At 43.1% G+C, this 20,111-nt stretch overlaps 1 protein-coding gene across 1 annotated transcript in view; it reads left to right on the top strand.

Annotated features, from left to right (window-relative positions):
* Positions 1–20,111, top strand: part of COLEC12 (collectin subfamily member 12) — a 185,518-nt gene that overhangs the window by 7,506 nt on the left and 157,901 nt on the right. Inside the window, exon 2 of the mRNA XM_030842605.2 lies at positions 10,071–10,121. Within this exon, the coding sequence (XP_030698465.1) occupies positions 10,071–10,121 (51 nt within the window). The remainder of the gene's footprint in view (positions 1–10,070; positions 10,122–20,111) is intronic.

The following is a 20,111-nucleotide window of genomic DNA, read 5'->3' as shown; positions in this document are numbered from 1 at the left end:
TCCATCATTCGTAATTAATTATAGTATGTTACTTTGGTATAATTGTTTGGATAACCTAAACATAAAGTTAAATGATTTCAGAACAAAACAGCTATATCAGTTTTTGTTTGGTTTGGTTTGGTTTTTAAACAAAGACTACTTATTTCGTGTGTGTGTCTCCAGAGAAATGGGCGGCATTAGTTTTTCTTGCCAAATGACCCATGCGGTTGACACCTTTCCACGGTCCTTATAAAATCTGGGGCAGGGATTCAAGTCCTCATCCTGACTCTACTTGACCAAGGTGATTAGATGAGAAGGTCCCTCATAAGAGAAGGGGAGACATGTCACCTCCCCTGTAGTTACTGTGAATGGTAGATGTGGGGGTCAACATTTTGAGTCCCACATTTATTTACTTTTTAAGTTGTTGAAGTGGGCCTGCTGGAGGAAATCTGGTTTAGCCTCCACTACCAATTTAGTGGTAAAAGTTACCCAAAAAATCCCTTCAATTTTGTTGAATGGTAAAGGAAGGAAAAGGGTATCATATCTCCTTATCAGAAAAGCAAGTTTTTGAAAAGCATCAGAATTACGAGTTGTGCCACAAATTGGAGTCACTTTATGTCTTTACAATTTTTTTTAAAAAAATTATTTATTTATTTATTATTTTTGGCTGAGTTGGGTCTTCGTTTCTGTGCGAGGGCTTTCTCTAGGTGCGGCAAGCGGGGGCCACTCTTCATCACGGTGCGTGGGCCTCTCACTATCGCAGCCTCTCTTGTTGCGGAGCACAGTCTCCAGACGCGCAGGCTCAGTAGTTGTGGCTCACAGGCCTAGTTGCTCTGCGGCATGTGGGATCTTCCCAGACCAGGGCTCGAACCCGTGTCTCCTGCATTGGCAGGCAGATTCTCAACCACTGCGCCACCAGGGAAGCCCTGTCTTTACAATTTTGACTTAAAAAAAAAACCCTATACCATTGAACCAAAAAAGGGATCCTATTGCTGTAAAACATAAAATTCAGAAAGCAGCTGAGTAATCAAAATAAATGTCTTGTACTATTTGGAATAACCTACAAGTATTTTTAGTAGCCTGTGGGCTACCGCACTGTTTTGTTCTAGCAGTGATCACGCTACAGGAGCTGGGCCTGCATCAGGGTGGAGACAATACAGAGTGGACAGCAGTGCTGAACCCGGCTTGGAAGAGAAGTTTAAATTCAGCCTCGCCTCTGTCCACGGTCCTTCCGCCTGGCCCCTAAAAGCGCCAGAACTTGTTCTGATCAGTGTGACATTTGTCAGAACCTACTCTGTGCCAGCTAGTGAAGGCTGCGAGTCCACACCTTCTGTGCTGTCGCTCTAGGGTGAACTCTGCTTGCTGGCTCTTTGGAGCAGGAGACCTTTTCTGGTGGTCAGCATCCATTGGACCCGAGCACTTTTCTTTTTGTCTACCTGACTTTTATCTCCCCTACACATTCCCTTGTTTTGTTTGCTTGACTTTAGTTCTTATTTTTATCAAAGTTAGAGATGCGCACAGTTTAAAGAGTCAAAGAATATCACATTTATTATGAAAAACAGCAGTTTCCTGCCCAACCCACTTCATTTCATCATTTCCCAGTCCCCAGAGGCAACCTCCTGAGAACATTTTTTGCATTTTCTTTTGGCATTGACTTTTCTTTCAGTTCTCTACCTAGAACATACCATCCCCAAACCCTGTAGCTTCAAACAACAGATGTTTATTTGTTCATGACCCTGCGATTCGGGCTGAGCTTGGCAGGGATGGCTGGTTTCTGCTTCCCGAGGTGTTGGCCAGGCTGGTCATGGTCAGCCTTGCTCCACGGCTGGAGCATCAGCGGGGTGGCTGGAAGGGCCGAGGGCTGGCCGGGCTCTCCCATTTCCTTCAGAGTCTCTCATCCCCCAGGGATCCTCTCTCCTCAGGTGGCCTCTGGTCCAGCAGGGTACCTGGACATTTCCCATGGCAGCCAGCTGCCGAGGGGGTGAAAACAGAAGCTGAAAGGCAGAGGTCTTGGAGAAGGCCTAGGCCCTGAGGTCACCCACTGCTACTTCTGGCCAATACCATTGGCCACAGCAAGTCACAAAGTCCTCCCAGATTCAAAAGAGTGGAAATGGACTTGCACGTGGAGGGATGGAAAAATTGTTGGTGGCTCTTAACGTGGATGAGCTACTATGGTCCCATGTCCTTAAGTGACATGCTTTTGGCACTTTTTGGTTTTATTATTATTTTGGTTTTAGGCATTATATATTGACTTCCCTTTATAGCAGATGAGGATTTAGTTCTTTTACCCTTTACCTCCACCTGACAACCATCACGGACACCTCCTGTTGCCCCCTATCATCCCAGTATAGTTATATCACAGTCTGGCCTAGATCAATATTCAGTGTTTATATTATTAAGACGATGTCAATGCTATTAACAGCTGACTTATATTTCTCTCTTGCATAACTGCGTTTCCTCTGGAATTGGTAATCCTCTTGTTATTTTATTTGTTTAGCCTCCCATGTATGTTTACATCGACATTCACCCCTGAAGTCTCTTCCACTGTCCTCCATCTCTGTGCAGTGTGTTCAAACATAGTAGGTATTACCGCATTTTCATCTTCTTGAAGAAATCTTTCCTGGACTCTTCCGACCTACTCAGGGTTAGGGTTAAGGTTAGGTTAGGGTGCACACACGCATGTGCACACACACACATATACGCACATACATCTTTCTGGGTTTGTTCCTTATTTCAGTGGAATGCTTTCTCCAATGACTTCTCGAGAAGAATGAGAGGTACGTTTTTGAGGGATCTGTTAGGTCTGAAGAGGTCTTTATATTACCTACTCATTTAGTTGAGAGATTTCTCTGTTGGAAATAATATAGCCTTAGAATTTTGAAGGCACTAGTTTCTTCTCCTTTAGCTCCAGTTTTGCTGGTGAGACATGTGAAGCCATTCCTTTTCTTAAAAATTCTTGTAAGTAATTTTTTTTTTCTGTCCAGAAGCTTTTGAGTTTTCTCTTTGTCCACGGGGTTCTGAAACTTTATGATGATGTACCTCGGAGTGGATCTTCTTCCTTTCTTTGTGCTGGGAAGTAATGTGCCTTTTCATTCTGGAAACTCATGTCCTTCAGTCCTAGAAATACTGTTACTTATTCCTCTGATGATTCTTTCCCTCTGTTCTTTTTTCCTGGAACGCCTGTTATTTGAATATTGAACCCACTTAATTGGTTGTCTAATTTTTTTTCTCATCTTTACTCTTTTCTATTTATTTGCCCTTTTTCTGCTTTCTGGGATATTTCAACTCTGTCTTCCAACTCTTCTATTAAGTTTTCATTTCTGTGATCATAGTTTTAATTTCCAAGAGTTCTTTCTTTTTCTCTCAGGGTTTCTTTTTTATTATAGCATCCTGTTCTTCTTTTATGGATACATTATCTTCTCTTATCTCTACAAGGATATTAATGGTAGGATTTTTAATTTTATTTTTATCATTCTGCACAATGATATTCTCCAAATTGCTTTATCTGGTTTCTTTATTTTCATCTTTGTCTTTTCATGTTAGAGGCTGTGTCACGTGTCTGGTGTCTCCTCACGTGTAAGAGCAGAGTATTATAAACATTAATTAGAAGCTCCTTGTTTTGGTGGATTTTGTGACCTGTGACTATCACTCTAGGCTGATCTGGCTGGGCTGTTCCATTGGGGACCTCCTGGAATGAGAATCATTAGTTTATTTTTCTCTTAACCGGCCAGATTCCCCAGGAAGAACCTTCAGTCATTAGCCTGGAGGATACAGTCTGGTTGGGTGAGTGGGAGAAGAAGACTGAGTGTCTGAACATTCAGTATGAAAATTTCCCCCTTTGCCCCTGACTCCATTACAGTTCCCCTCATCTCAGCTGTTGCTGGTGCCCTCTGGAGGAGGACACCATTTGTGTTCTTTTGTTTTAATTTCTCTAAGTAATAAATCTTCCATCTTCTGCTGTGGTCAGGGAGGGACAGTCACCCAGCTCTGTGAAGGGCCTGGGAGGTCAAACTGCTTTATTTTTCATATCCCACACAGAGCACCCATTTAAAGTGTGCAATTAAGAGGGTTTTAAATATATATATATATTCACAAGTTTTGCAACCATCATTACAATCAAGTTTAGAACATTTTCATCACCCTCCCCCACCCCAAAAACCCATGCCCATTAGCAGTCACTCCCCATTTCCCCCCCAAAACTTGCAACCCTAGGCTTTAACCTGCTTTCTGACTATGAACTGGCCTAATGTAGACATTTCATATGAATGAAATCATACAAGATGTGGTCTTTTGTGACCGGCTTCTTTCACTAGCATAATATTTTCAAGGTTCCTTCCTGTTGTAGCATGTATCAGTACTTCATTCCTTTTTATTGCTGAATAATATTATATTCACATTTTGTTTATCCCTTCATCGACTCGTGGACATTTGGATTGTTCTACTTTTTTACTATTATGAATAGTGCTGCTATAAGCATTCATGTACAAGCTTTTGCGTGGACATATGTTTTCATTTCTCTTGGGTGTATACCTAGGAGTAGAATTGTTGGCTTATATGGTATTTCTATGTTTAACCTTTTGAGGAACTGCCAGACTGTTTTCCAAAGTGGCTGCACCATTTTGCATTCGCACCAGCAGCATATGAGGGTTCTGATTTCTCCATCTTCTTGCCAACACTAATTGTCTATCTTTTTGATTATAGCAGTTGCTTCTTTTTTTAAAAAATTTATTTATTGATTTTTGGCTGTGTTGGGTCTTTGTTGCTGTGCGCGAGTTGCGGCGAGTGGGGGCTACTTTTTGTTGTGGTGCGCGGGCTTCTCATTGCGGTGGCTTCTCTTGTTGCGGAGCACGGGCTGTAGGCGTGTGGGCTTCAGTAGTTGTGGCTCATGGGCTCTAGAGTGCAGGGTTAGTAGTTGTGGCACATGGGCTTAGTTGCTCCGTGGCATGTGGGATCTTCCTGGACCAGGGCTTGAACCCGTGTCCCCTGCATTGGCAGGCGGATTCTTAACCACTGTGTCACCAGGGAAGCCCTATAGTAGTTGCTTCTTAAACATATGTTCAACAAGTCCTCCTATTTTAGCCTCACCTTTATTCTCCTTTCAGAGTGGCCTGTGTCCCAAATTCCTTAGCCTTTTCAGGATTCTGGGGTATAAATCATCGCTTCTCAGCCTTCTCTTCTGCTAGCACAGAGTTCAGTTTCCTGGGTCTGTGGGGTCAGCAACCACCATGGTGTGGAACCTGAGGGTCCGCCAGACCTGGTTCTTAGTGTTGGTCTGGCTGCTCACAAGTTGTGGGACCTTGGATCAAATTACATGACTTCTCTGAGCCTCAGATTTCTCACCTATAAAACAGAGAAACAACAAATGGGAAGTAACTGACATTCAGTAGATCTGAGTAAGTATTGCTTCTCTTCTCTTCCTCAAACATGGTGGATATGCAAAAAGAGAAAGAATTCCTTCAGGAATTCATCTGCTAGTGGGAGAGAGAGACACATGTATAACTCTATAATCTGCTTACTTTTTAACAACAATTACTGAGTTTCTATAGCATGGCATAAATGTGCTAGTTTCTGAGGGTACAATGTGATAAGTTTCCTGTTTTCCAAAGGCTTTCCATCTGGTGAAGTCAAAACCAGAACTGGGTAAGCTGGGATGAAGTGAGAGAGTGGCATGGACATATATACACTACCAAATGTAAAATAGATAGCTAGTGGGAAGCAGCCGCATAGCACAGGGAGATCAGCTCGGTGCTTTGTGACCACCTAGAGGGGTGGGATAGGGAGGGTGGGAGGGAGATGCAAGAGGGAGGAGATATGGGGATATATGTATACATATAGCTGATTCACTTTGTTATACAGCAGAAACTAACACACCATTGTAAAGCAATTATACTCCAATAAAGATGTTAAAAAAAAACAAAAACAAAAACAGAACTGGAATATAAGGCAGACGGAAGTAATTGCTGTCACACTGATACAAAGGGAGTGCAGGGGAAGGAGAGGTGAATTCTACCCATAGGGATGTTGCACAACTTGGTCCACAGATTGATTGGAACATATTAATATGTATGACTCTCAACTCTCCAAGCCAACTAAACTAAACTTCACTTGAACTCGTGGTACTCTGAAATAACTAAGCCCAAAGAATAAATCAGCAGCAGAATTCTGTTTTGCGTTCTCCATCACGAAACCTCTGGCCAGCGTGGCCCTGTGCCAGTTACCAAGGAAAGTAAAAAAATAAATAAAAATCACATTTTGAAATAGGCAAGCAAAAGACAGTATAGCCGATAGGTATTACAACAAAAATGCTATAGTACACCTGTGGCAGCCAGGAAAGTACGTGCCTGTAGACATAAATCTCCAATTAAACACGTTTTGTTATTTAGGATGTTCAGGCTACTTCTTCCCTGCAGACTAACTGATGTCAGAAGCAGGGATCAAGTTCTGGCCACTGCAGAACTTAGAGGTCTTAAATCTTAACAAATTCCTTTCTCGTGTTGGAGTGTAGCAGTTATGTGACGTAGATTGTGTCAGAGACAGATTTTGAAAACTGGCAGGTTGCAAAGGTGACTGGATATCCTTGAGGGATAATATCCTTATTCGAGCCCATCACCTCTGCAGGCCCCTGGTACTATAAAGAAAATCCAGGATGCATTTAGCCTGGGTCCACTCAGTGTGAGGAAAAGGTTTTGAGAACAAAGTATAACCTCGCACATAATATCAGGCTGTTTGTCTTCCTGAAACCCATCTGCCAGCCATGTGGGCCCTGTTGGAGTCTTTCACCCTCTCAAACTTTCAGGCACTGGGAACCGCTGACCTCTCCTCCTCTCTCCTGTGACTCTTGTAGTCTGATGTGGCTGTCCAGACAGCCGCAAGCCCCGTCAGCTCCTGCCCCTTTCTCTTTCTCAGTTCCTGAAATGTCTCACTGCATCACCAGCCTGAATCAGCTGTTTGCTAATCTATATAGCTGGGGGAATGTGGCTGGGGCTCTGGGGACACCTCCACTAATGGAATGTCTACTAGGCATTACCTGCCCAACTCGACGCAGCTTTTAAGGATGCAAAAAGTCAACTCTTGAAAACATTGAGTGAAACAGAGTTGAACAATCTTTTTCTCTCTCTTTCAGCACCTCCCTGAGTCTCGAATGGTTCCAAAATTGCTATGAATTTCCAAGAAAGGGATATGGTAGGCAGTAACTCTCTTTTTCCCTCCAAAGAATAAACACTAGGAAAGATTAAGACACTTCTCCGTGATACCTTCCCTGATAATCCCAGTACGACGTTCTCTGGGGTACTTTGTACCCCTCATGTCTCATACGATTTAGTATCTAATTATAGAGTTGGATGAGACAGATTTGTATTCTTTTAGGAGCTGCCATAAGAATTTGTCATCCTCTTGGGATGAGGGTTAAGAAGCAGGACATCCTCTCTGAGTCCTGTATTAGGAGTCGCCTGTAAAGCCTTTGTTTCTTCGAACCCCTAATGGGTTTGAGTAGGTTAATTTGGAGGCAGCGCTGAATTGCTTTAATAACAAAACCATGAGACATTTGAAGTTCCCAGGGAAATTTCAGGAAGGAGAGAGGAGTCAGTCAGACTAAATGCTGCATGGGAAACAGACCAGAGAGGAAAAAGAAAACAAACAAACAAACTAATGGTAGGTCTGCTGAAAAGAAGCTTTAGGGAGAACACTAATTTTTTAAGCTGTTTGCTACCGGGAGCACAGTGTAAGCTGTTTTTTTGTCTCCACTGTGAGTTCTTCAGTGATGATGGTTCCTTGGCCCACAGTGTGTGCACGTGAGCAGATTCTTTTGCGGATGTGTCTCTGCAATGGAGGGGCTGGAGCTGGAGGGGGAAGCTGATGTCTGGGTGGCATCGTTACCTATGTTCATGTCCCATCAACTCCACTGGTGTATAAGCACCTGTTTATTGACTGAGTGAATACATGAATGCATGGATTTCTAAGCAGAAGAAGCAGATAAGGGTTTCTCTTTAACTGAGACTAGACTGGACTTCGCAGGCATTAATGGGAAAATTACTTAGGAAAGCCAGCACAGACTAGGGGATTAATATGTATTTGTTGAACTAACTAATCACCGAGTCAGAGAGAAAAAGGTGCTGTTCTTTTGCTTGTAAGCACGTTCTTCCATCTAGAAAGAACTAAAGCTTTAATCCTTGCCAGAAGAAGATGACTTGAATCATGAAAACCTGGATTTCTAGATTCCAAGCAAGATCTCTTCGCTGTTCTCTGAATAAGGAAACACGGTAAAATACAAAGATTTCCAACTTCTCCATTGTCTTAGGAGTAGTTGTTCTCTCACACATGTCTTCATAACACTTCATAACAAACTAGTGTGCTGAGGTTCAGCACACTGTGTGGTAGATATCACACATCTTGGGTTTTTCCACATTTCAAGGTTCGGTTATAGCCAGGCCCTGTGTCCCATCTGTGGGCTGAAAAAGATGATCACAGAGGCTCTATTTCCTCCCTACGTGTCTCTTTTCTCTGAAAGCCTGTCAGCTTCTTGAGGGAAGGGACCATGTCTCACTCATTTGTGCACCCCACTGCCTGGCAATCTCTGGTCCATAGTGAGCACTGAGTCAGCGCTTTTGAACTGAACTGCATGTGGGGGGAAAGCTGGGTGCTGGTGCAGTGATGGTGATCAACCCCAGAATAATTGGTTGGACAATAGCCAAGACACGGAACCAACCTACACGCCCACTGACAGATGAATGGATAAAGAAGATGTGGTACATGTGTACAATGGAATATTACTCAGCCATAAAAAAGAGTGAAAGAATGCCATTTGCAGCAACATGGACGGACCTAGAGATCATCATACTAAGTGAAGTCAGTCAGACAGAGAAAGACAAACACCATATGATATTACTTAGACGTGGAATCTCAAATGTGACACAAATGAGCTTATTTATGAAACAGAAACAGGCTCACAGACATAGGAAACAGACTTATGGTTACCAAATGGCAAAGGGGGTGGGGAAGGGATAAATTAGGAGTTTGGGAGTAGCAGATACAAACTACTATATATAAAATAGATAAACAACAAGTTCCTACTGTATAACACAGGGAACTATAGTCAATATCCTATAATAAACCATAATAGAAAAGAAAAACAAAAAGAAGAATTGGTTAGGTCTCCCTGGAAAGGCCTGGTCTTAACACTTTGACTTGTCATCAAAAGTATCCTTTAATTGCACACCCACACCTGGCAGATGTGTGAAATGACAAGTTCGTTATCAGTGTCATAGGAATTGCATCGTGTCCATGTGAGGAGGGGGATTTGGGCTTTTGGTAGAAAGCGTGGCTGCCATAACATTGCCCTTGTTTCCAGTTCCCTACCTTCAGGAATTCCCAAGCAAGTCTGTCTTTTGAAATGCATTTACTGGGAAATCATCCGTCAGTCCCAGTTATCCAGTGGAAGGAGAGTGGGGAAGGATTTGGCCGTCCTTGCAGGAGGCATGCTGGGCTCCTGAGATGCCACAGTTGGTGGAAGAGGTGACCCCAGAGCCTGGCATCTGCAAAGGAGGGCTTTAGGCTCAGTTACGTGAAGATAACTCGACCCTTTGGACAGTTGATTATTCAGTCATTCATTCACCCAAGTTTATTAAGCCTCTGCTCTTCGACAGGCACCATTCTAGGTACATGGGATTCATTCATGAAGTCAGACAGAAAAAAAATTCTGTTCACAGCATGCACGATGACACACACACACACACATAAATGAGGATGATACCAGAGAGTAATATTAAAATAGGATGGTTTGATGCAGAGTGGCTGGGTGGTGGTCCGGAAAGGCATCTCGTAGATACCATACCTCAGCTGAGACCTGAATTAGAAGGAGTCACCTGAGGTACAGGAGGAAGAGCAGTCCAGGCAGAGGGAACAGCCAGTGCAGGGACACTGTGATGTTTCTCAGAAAGCGTGGCATGTTCCAGGAGCAGAAGGACAGCCACTGTGAGGAGCATGGTGGGCGAGGGGAGGGTGGAGAAGGTGGAGACGGCTGAAATTGAGTCCAGCACTGACCCTGCACTTCCGGCCTCACTGTGCTTAATGCTCTGTCTTTTCTTCTCCTGCAGACGACTTCGCAGAGGAGGAGGAGGTGCATTCCTTCGGTTACAAGCGGTTTGGTGAGTACTAGCAAAGATCTGTTCCTTCTCTGTGCTTGATCTGGGATATGGTAACATGACCATGGCTGGACCTCTGACACACATGAACACGTGTGGCTCTGAGGCCCAATTTTGGTTGGAAATTGAGTTTCTGTATAACAGGTGGATGATTTCTCAGAGAATCTGAGGCTATTGGGACAGGAGTTACGCCCAGGCATGGGGAAGTGATGGGATGCTTAGGGGGGTTGGCTGAGTACAAACCTGATGGCTTAACAGGCAAAACATGGTGGGAAAGGTAAATCTGTGACAAGATAATCATTTCTCTATTTTGAGATTTAGAAAACATCTTTTCCCTTTTTCCTCAGGCCCCATATTCATAACTTAGTGTCAGTGGAGAAACAAGAGGAAGACTTTTTTCAGGAACCCAGCTAGACACAGGTGCTCCAAGATAGTCTGAACAGTGACCCCTAAAGATATCCTCATCCTAATTCCTGGAACCTGAATGTTACCTTATATAGCATAAAGTGCTTTGCAGAGGTGATCAAGTTAAGAGCTTGAGCAGGGGAGGTTATTCTGGGTTATCCGGGTGGGCTCTAAGTGGAAGCACAATTGTCCTTATAAGAGGGAGGGAGAGGAAGGTTTGACTGCTGAGAAAAGAGGGCAATGGGATGATGGGAACAGATATTGGAGTGATATGCTGTGCAGGTGCAGGAAGGGGCCACAAGCCAAGGGATACAGGTGGGCACTGGAAGCTGAAACAGGCAAGGAAACATTTTCTGTTCAGAGAACTCTGGTGGGAATGCGGCCCCACCAACATCTTGATTTCAGCCGACTAAAGCTGATCTCAGACTTCTGGCCTCTCAAACCGTAAGAGAAGAAATCTGTGTTCTTTTAAGCCCCCCCGTTTGTGGTGATCTGTCCCAGAAGCCACAGGGAACTAATCCACGCTTCTCTGCCTACTCATGGATGCTCTTCTGTCTTTGACCACACTTCCCAGGATCTGCAGTTGGGCCTCAAACTGCCAGTGAAAACATTACAAAGTTCCAAAGACAGTTCAAGGGAACTGAGGTTTTTCTGTCCAGCCCGTTTCTGTGCCTTGGTCAGAGGAAATGAGGAATAGAGGATAGAGGAGAAAAGAATGAGAGTGTGTGTGTGTCTGAGAGAGAGAGAGAGAGAGAGAATATGAAAGGGAATAAACCTACTTCCTGTTGCTTAAAAAAAATCCTGGCTGGACCTTGATTAAATTTAACATCCCCCAGCTGCTCTGGCTCCCTCATTGCTTTAGCATTTTTCTTCTGGATACACACTTCTGCATTTCTTTCTGGGAAAAAAAATAGGGCTTTAAAGTGAGAATGCAGTGGCACGAAGCCCACGGCCCCTCCATTCATGTGCTGGCAGAGAGGCTTCTGCCCACCGTGCTCTCCCCTCCCTCATGCTACTGTTCTTTATCTGCACAATGACATGTTTCTGCATTGGTACCATGTGTTATTCTGCTTTCCCGTCGTGGGTTCACTGAAGGTTGTCATAGGAGTGAAGAGGAAACCAGACATTATAAAGGAAAGAAAAAACAAAACAAAAATTAAAAGGCAGAAATAAAGAGGAAAATCAAGCTTGTAAATAAGGCAGAATAAATGTTGACGTGCCTGTGTATTTTGGAGATCAGCAGATTTCAAATCTCTACACAGAAATCGGTAGACATATGAAGAACCAAGAGAAAAGAGTGACCTTGAGAAAAATTTTATATAAAATTTCATGATCCTGTAACTAGCTAGATGGGCAGGGATTTGGTGGAAAACACAAAAACATAGTAAGTTGCTGAAAGGATTTAATTTATGGTAGTTAAGTTGTGTGTGGAAACCATAAACTGATGACTCAGAGGGGAGACATGATAACAACGTACAAATATTGGAGAACCAGGGAGACGTGGAGAGAGTGATACCAAGTGGCACAAGTAGAAGAAGAGAGGAATGAAATTAAAAGACAAACTTTGGAATGAGCTATGAGAGAGACATCCCGAGGCTGAGAATTCTTGGGTTCAGCTTTTAGGCACAGTGATGGATATCCAGCATAGGGGTGGAGTAGAATTTTGGAAATGGAAGAGGCTTTGTGATGATTTATATCAGCCTTTACTTTTTTTAAAAAAATTAATTAATTAATTTTTGGCTGCGTCAGGTCTTCATTGCTGTGCATGGACTTTCTGTAGCTGTGGCGAGCGGGGGCTACTCTTAGTTGCGGTGTGCGGGCTCCTCATTGCGGTGGCTTCTCTTGTTGCCGAGCACAGGCTCTAGGTGAGTGGGCTCAGTAGTTGTGGCTCGCGGGCTCTAGAGCGCAGGCTCAATAGTTGTGGCACATGGCTTAGTTGTTCCGCGGCATGTGGGATCTTTCCGGACCAGGGCTCGAACCCATGACCCCTGCATTGACTGGCGGATTCTTTTTTTTTTTTGACAGGCAGATTCTTAACCACTGCGCCACCAGGCAAGTCCCTCAGCCTTTACTTTTACAGATAAGGAAGGTGAGGCCCAGATAGATCAAGTCCTTGCTCAAGCAGGTTAGCCGGAGCTGGGTTGGATGCTGGGTCTTCTAACTCTCAGGCTAGTGTAATTTTGAGGAAGGGTCCAACAGTGAGATTGAGGTGACCTCTCAATTCCTGTGTCCTAGAAGTGTCCCTGCAGTTCTGGAATCTTAAAGTGGGCTGGACACCAGTCTGGCTCCACCAGGGAGACCTCATCACATTCACAGGGCCTAGGACTCTGCACCTGGTTTTATAGAAGGTAACTGGGTTTCTAGTTCCTAAGGTGTGGCCAAGGCTGGTCATTGAAAGCAGCAGGACCCAAGAACCCATTCCTTCAGGTATGATTCAACTTTAACCATTAAAGGAAGACAAAGTTGGTGAAAGGTGGTGAGTGGGAGGCGTCCGGAGACCAGGCAGTCCTGTCAGCCCTGCCCCTACTTACTCCTGTGACTTGAGACCAGTCACTTCCACACTGTGGGCCTCAGTGCTGCATCTGCCCTGTGGGCAGAGTGACACCTGCCACAGTAGTAAGTCTACCTCACAAGCCTTTGGTGAGACTGAGAAGGGTAGCAGATGGACCAGTGCTTCCAAGTTGCAGCACTGTGAAAACAAGGGTGGTGTTGCCACTTTCCTGAGATTTGAGGCTGTTATCACTCTTCAGACATTTTGGTCCGGCCACTGCCAAATATCAAAATGTGACAGGTCTGAAATCTCGTTCCTGAAGAGAGATATAAGGATGAACATGGTAATATCACTGGCTTTTATTTTTGCAAAATAGACTGGATAACATATGGGGGTTAGTTATTGTCTAATTTTAGGTACGTCTTGTTTGTGCAAATACAGTGGTCACAGCTTGAATTTAGGCTGCAGATGAACCAGGGATTAATTATTTGCAGGGCAAAAGGGCCACTATTTTAGCAAATTGGTAGCTTGTTTCCAAAGTTATTGATATATAGTTATTCAGAAACATATGCTACATAAAGTCAAGGTTTGTTTATGTAAAAATACTGTCCTTTTTCAAATTCAGTATAATATTTAATAAAGAGCAAAATGGGTGATCATCTCCACTAATCTATTATGGGATGGTATTATTTTAAGATGGTCATCCCTTGTCTAGTCAAGAATTCATTGTTGCATTTGGGTGTCAACCAAGGCTTCTATTTTTCTTCCATCTCTCTATATGTCCTGCTTGTTAGCCCCTTTCCCAAGGTTCTGGGCAGGTGTCTGGACAAGAGATGGAGTTAAATCTGGTGGGTTTGCACTTATCTGCTCCTCTGATGAAAGTTTTGATGAGGGGAAACTTTGAAAGGTTAAGGAAGTGAGCATTTTCAAATTTTCATCAGGTTCTGCAGGTCAGCATTTCTTGGCCTCAGTGTGCAGAGCTAATTAATTTGGGATATAACTATAGTTACAGTTTGGCAGAGTTCATTCTCTGGAACATGGGGTACCAGTATATAAAGTTTTATTTTCTATGGATAGAATATGATCTATACTACAATGATATCTTTCTACTTATTTCCCAGTTCCTGTTTTCTTCAAAAATATCACACGTGGCTTTAGTATTCTTAATTATTATAGTTAGCAGAAAGGGAAAGAGAATTCATTCATATTCTACGGGACAAATATGAATTCATAAAATTTGGAATTTGCGATAAGTTGCTCCAAAAATGTCTTCTGAAATCTTCTGATTAATCATGTGATTAACATGAGTGCCTTCAAGTTAAAAAAATTATTTTTCCATTAAATGGTAGAGTAGGAGGAAGGAAGAATGTCATTTCAGCTCCAAGGGATAAGTGCATCACAGTTCCAGAGAAGGGGAGAAGTGTGGGAAGAGGGGTGACTTCCAGATCCTGCTTTTTAACCCACGTACAGAAGATTGCAACAAATCCAGCTCACATTTGCTTATCACTTGTATCTTCCCAAAGTATGTACTAATGTAGTTTTCATTCACCACTGCTCCATGAGGCCAACAGGCCAGGCGCCATCTTTCCTATTTGATGACTGCTTGTCATCTTTTCGGGAGGCAGTGGGGTGCAGTGGTTGGGTGTGTGGGTGCTGGAACCAGGTGGGTGGCTTTGGATCCAAGTTCCAGCACTCACCAACTATGTGACCTTGGGCACGTGATTATCCAAAGCTGTGAAGTCCATTTCCTCACTTGTAACATTTGGGTCATCACAGGCCAACTCCATAGGGCTGTTGTGGAATTAAACATGCTGCTGGGTTGGCACAGTGCCTGGCACACTGTGAGGATCCCATAAATGTTGACCAATATCCTATTATCAGATTCCTTCTTGAACCTTTTGATCCTGATGCTTGAACATGGAACTAGGGTTTAGTAAGCCCCTGGAACCTTCTGATGTCCTGCAGCCTCATGGATTCTGGCTGCATCACATCCCCTGCTTTCCTGCTAAAAGCTGGGAGAGGCGAGAAGGCCTGGGGACATGGCTCTCTCTGCCCCAGCACCGTGGTGGGCAGTGTGGGAGCCTAATGGCAAGTACCACCCTGGGTGTCCCTTACCCTCCCTCTGGAGCCTGCTTTGCCCCTTTTCTGTGCTGGGGGTAAGCGGGATGGGGGGACAAGACTGACTTTGTTTCATTGGTTGCATTGGGTTCTCTTGTGTTATCTTTGGAATAGGACCTGGTGTAATAATAGGATGTCCGAAGTTGGACTGATGCAGGAATCAGAGGCACGTGGTTCCTTCCGTCTGTGAACGTCGTGGGTAGATTTAAGGGTTGACAGTGAGCAACTGGGGGCAGCTGGAAACATTTGTTGTTTGTGTTTGACGAACAAAGCTTTGACAAAAGTGCTTCCTTGGGGCTCAGCAATAGGGAGTGTTAATAGCTATGAGAGAATAAGATCTCAAAAATTGCAAACTGTGAAATAGTAGCAAAAAGTACAAGGAAGCGTATTCTGTGGAGTAGAACTCAAATCTTTTGTAAAAAACTAAGTGGAAAAATTCTAAGAGAACTACTGAAAAATTACATAAGGGTAACAGTCCAAAAACGGGTACCAGATGCCTTTTCCTAAATGTATTCACTGGAGTCAGTTCTTGACTTTTTTTTTTAGAAAAAGTGAGTTTTGTTTACCTGCAACTTCATAGGCCTCCCTCTACTTACAGTTTCACACAGGCGTTCTTCCCTTGGACAATAATTTTGGCTTAGCAAGAATATTTTTAACAGTTTAACCTGCACAGTGCAGGGCATGTGGGAGCAGCTCGAGAGATCTGTGTGGAATAGAACCCAGCCCTGCCCCAGAACGCCCCCGACCCTGCTTCTTTTTTTCATCATTCCCCCCCGCCCCACCTCCTAACCTGCCTTCCAAAGAGATAACATATGAACCTTCAAATCAGGGGCGCTAGTTAAATCATGGAGCTGTGTCTTCCCAAGAGGGCTTGAGGAAGTGAATGTCTAGAAAGTGCAGAGGACCACTTGGGCTTCTGAAAAATAGCAACACAGGTATGCTTAACCAGAAAGAAAGATTCCTTCTGAGGCACATGGTGAGTTTCTGCTTTCAGTGTAGAGAGGGTTCCAAGAGTTGACCAAGAGGATGATGAACTCTCTCTGGGAAGCTGCCCAACATAAACACTTGGCCGCCCCCTCTTCTGAATGTTTGGGCTTGGGGACCAGGCTGCCTGTCTTTGCTCTCCCCGGACTCTTCCCAGAAGCCTGGCTTCATCTTGGATTTGGAGAAGGTGCTGCTTTGAAGTCATCTACCTCCAACCATAAAGGACGGCTCCGTGCATTCGTCTCCGCACAGCCCTTCCAGACCGGCACCAGCAGAGTTCACCCCTTTCCCTGATAAGAATGCCAGGAATTTCCATCATTTCCTGTGGGGAATGACTAAAGAAGCCCAGCGTGAGGCTGTCCTTTCAACAGCACCTTTTCCAAACATCTCTAAATGGAAAGGGTACCAGGCCAGGCAAAGGACTGACCCTGGGCAGAGAGATAAGTGAGGATGAGAGGCTGAACTGGTGCCCCTGTGGGGTTTCTCTTCAAAGCTGTTTGCTTTCTTAGTGGCAGAGTCTTCTTTATGTGGCTTTGCAAATCCTAATGGAGTAGATATTTCTGGTTTTATGAGAATTGGGGGTCAAACGGCATGTGGAGAAGTAGATGCCAAAGAGATTCAGAACAGCTCACGTGGCCCCTCTCCCCATACTTCCAGTCAAGCAGTGGGGCTCCTGAGACCTGAGAAGAAGGGTTTGCTGCCTATTACTTCTTTTAAATAACCTGAGATTTCCTACTTTCTATCATTAGAGATAATATTCACAATCTCCCCTGTCAACAGTGTTCACCTGGGTTTCCCTTCTTTTCCATCAAGAGCTTCTCAGTGGGCAGCTCGCATCCTCCTTGCCTCATCTTTCTGCTTACCAGTAAAAATTTGTTCAACACCACATGGCCACGTGATTATGATTTTTTTTTCTATTTTCATGTGAAAGAAAGCATTAAGCATCTTTTCTTCAATATCCTTTCTTGAATATGTGCTAGGTAAAGCTTATGGTTACCAGGGGGTAAGGCGGGGGAAGGGATAAATTGGGAGATCGGGATTGACATATACACACTACTATATATAAAACAGATAACTAATAAGAACGTACTGTATAGCACAGGGAATGCTACTCAATACTCTGTAATGACCTACATGGGAATAGAATCTAAAAAAAAGAGTCAATATATGTATATGTATAACTGGTTCACTTTGCTGTACAGCAGAAACTAACATACATTGTAAATCGACTATATTCCAATAAAAATTAATTTTAAAAATTAAAGTAAAATACGGAGACTGAGGGAAAAAAAACAAAAGGAAAAAGAAATCTTGCTGTCCTCACTCCTGCATTCTCTGCTCTGCATAAGGGCCATACTTTGTTCAGGGAATATCAAAAGAGTCTGTTTTCTTGCATAGCTTTTTTTTTTTTAATTGAAAGTCTTGGTGGCCACCAGCAAAGAATATATTGTAAGGAAGGTTGTGAGTACGGGCGGGGCTAAGAGCACGTTGCAGGTAACGTAGCAGGAGGTGACGTAGCAGCCTCCTGGCTGAGGGAACGTACCCCAGAGTCAGCTGCCTCTGCTCAGCTTCCAGCTTTGCCACTTACAGGTGAGATAGCCTCAGACCAGTTAACCTCCCAGGGCCTCTGTGTGCTTGTCTAAAAGACGGGGGTAATGATAGTATCTGCCTGTAGGACTCTCGTGAGAACTCAAGAGGTTAGTACTTAGAGCAGCACCTTGCACACAAAAAGACTCACAAATGGTGCATCGTGAGAAGTCACATAAATGGTTACAAGGTGGCTGTGGCAGTTCCAGGTGGGTGACAGACAGTCTTGGGTTCCCACGTCTTTTTGGAAGCAGGGAAGCTTTCCCAGAAGGCCTTCAGAGACTTTTCCTCTTGTGTCATTGGCCAACATTGAGTCAGTCTTTTCCTTAATCAGTTACGGACAAAGGGAATGGGCGGGCCCTGGGTGGCTTGGGCTCATCGTTTGGGGCAAAATGTATGGTGAGGAATTAAGCACCCTCACCGCTGTTATTATGTATAAGTTAATATCCATAATGTAGACTATTATAAATACATAATATGTATAACATGTAATATTGTTACATTTATAATTTAATGTTAAATTAGATGATGAATGATTATTAAATAACAATATAATTTAATTGTAATCTGACCAATTATTATTTATAATTTGTTCCACATATAAAATTATCGTGTTTTATATAACATGTTGAAAAATTCAATTCATTCACAAAATAGCTGCAGTGATTTGGAATTTTGTTACAAGTGGAGCTGCTGTGTGCTGAACTCTCAAGCACCAAGAGTTCTTAGTTTTTGACAGTTTATAAAAAGAGAAACCTTCAAAAGACAAGAGATCAGTATGATAGAGAAGGGAATGAATAAATGAATGAACAAAAGTTGTTTTGCTTTCTTGGAACTTAGTTTTCTCAGTAGTGTTCAGCAGATTTGGAAGAAACAATTTTTTTTTAGAACAGGAACTTGAAAAAAAAAAAAAGGAGACAGTCCCAAATCTCAGTGAATACAACTCCTGCCACAGGAAACATTGTGAAATTGGTCTTCTGTTCTGAGTCATAACTATAAACACTTTCTGCTTCTTCTGATATTTCATTTTTATCCTTTTTATACGTTTTTGAAAACTGACATTTGGCCCTGATTGAAACAGTCTTCTCTTTTATACACTAGGGTGTTTTTATTTTTTTCTTCATTGGTGTAAATATTTCCATATACAGATCAATTTCTTTCACATGCTGAAAGATGAGGATGAAGGATTTTAGGCTTGTTGGGAAACAGGAGAATGGAACTAAAAGTCTGCAAAAGTTCTGGCAAAAAATCCAGACTACATTCTTATCCAAATGCCTAAAGATGCCCTCTATTCTCTAATATTTGAAATAACCTTTCTAACATGTCCATCTTGTTCTGTGAAGGAGGAAATTGTATAGATAAAAATCATTGCTGACGTTTTTTATTTTGAATCTTCAGTCTAAGCTCAAGTATTCAAAGCAGTATGAGTGAGGGAGAACCATATTCTTTCCCTTTGGGTTCTACTTTGTACTTGTAAGAGGACGTCCTCGTGGTATCTCATATTTAATATTTGACCGGGGCCATTTGATAAGGAATATCAAAATGTATTGATTGCTCTGCCTCACGTTTTACATGGAAGTCTACTGTTGAATCACTTTTGGAAACAACTGAGGGGAAATAGGAATGCTTCTCATTCTGAGAAGAATTCACTGACTGCCGTGAACTGGGGTACAAAGATGAATAAACAAGGTCTCTCCTCTTGACTCTTTTATTCCTTATCAACATTTATAATGCATTTTAAAAAATTTCTCAGAAAACAACAGGTATAAAAGTCCTTATGAAAACAAAATTTTTCTCCTAAAAATGTTTATACTAGGAATAGCCCAGATGATAAGCCTCATCAAAGGCTCCCCACAAAGAGTCAAAGGGTAGACATAGAACAGAGGGCTGCCACTTTGGGATGGAAGTGATATAAAATAGGGTGTCAGAGAATTACATATAAATTCTGCAGGTGGGCATAGAAAAAGAGAGTAAAGCAGCTGGAGAACAGGGGGGAAATCCATTGGCCCAGGGATGTGAAGCGTTGATGGGAATCTGGGGAAGAGATTCAAGCAAGGAACCCTGGCCTTAAACAGTGCCCTTTTCCTGGGAAATGTATGCATTTTGTGAGATTTGCTGAGAAACTGAAGCAAGCAAAACTCCTGGGAAAATGTCATTCTCAGTCAATGCAGAATGAAAGTGATGTGACATTTATTAACCACCCATAATGTGTTGGGTATCGTGCACAATAAAGAAGGAAGACATGGCCTTTTGCCTTTGGGAATTTCAAGTGTAATGGAAAGCAGAGTTTTCCAACAGGGGTGTATTTGCATAAAAGAAAAATATCAGCCAACCCTACGAATTGCTTCCTCTCCCACCCGCAGAATTTCCAAAGGCACAATAGAGGGCACCACATGCCAGATGGAGTG

This window comes from Globicephala melas, chromosome 13 (genome assembly GCF_963455315.2).
Source record: "Globicephala melas chromosome 13, mGloMel1.2, whole genome shotgun sequence".
Taxonomy (NCBI): Eukaryota; Metazoa; Chordata; class Mammalia; order Artiodactyla; family Delphinidae; genus Globicephala; species Globicephala melas.
Note: the sequence above shows the minus strand (reverse complement) of the source record. Positions and strands in the feature narration are given on the sequence as shown.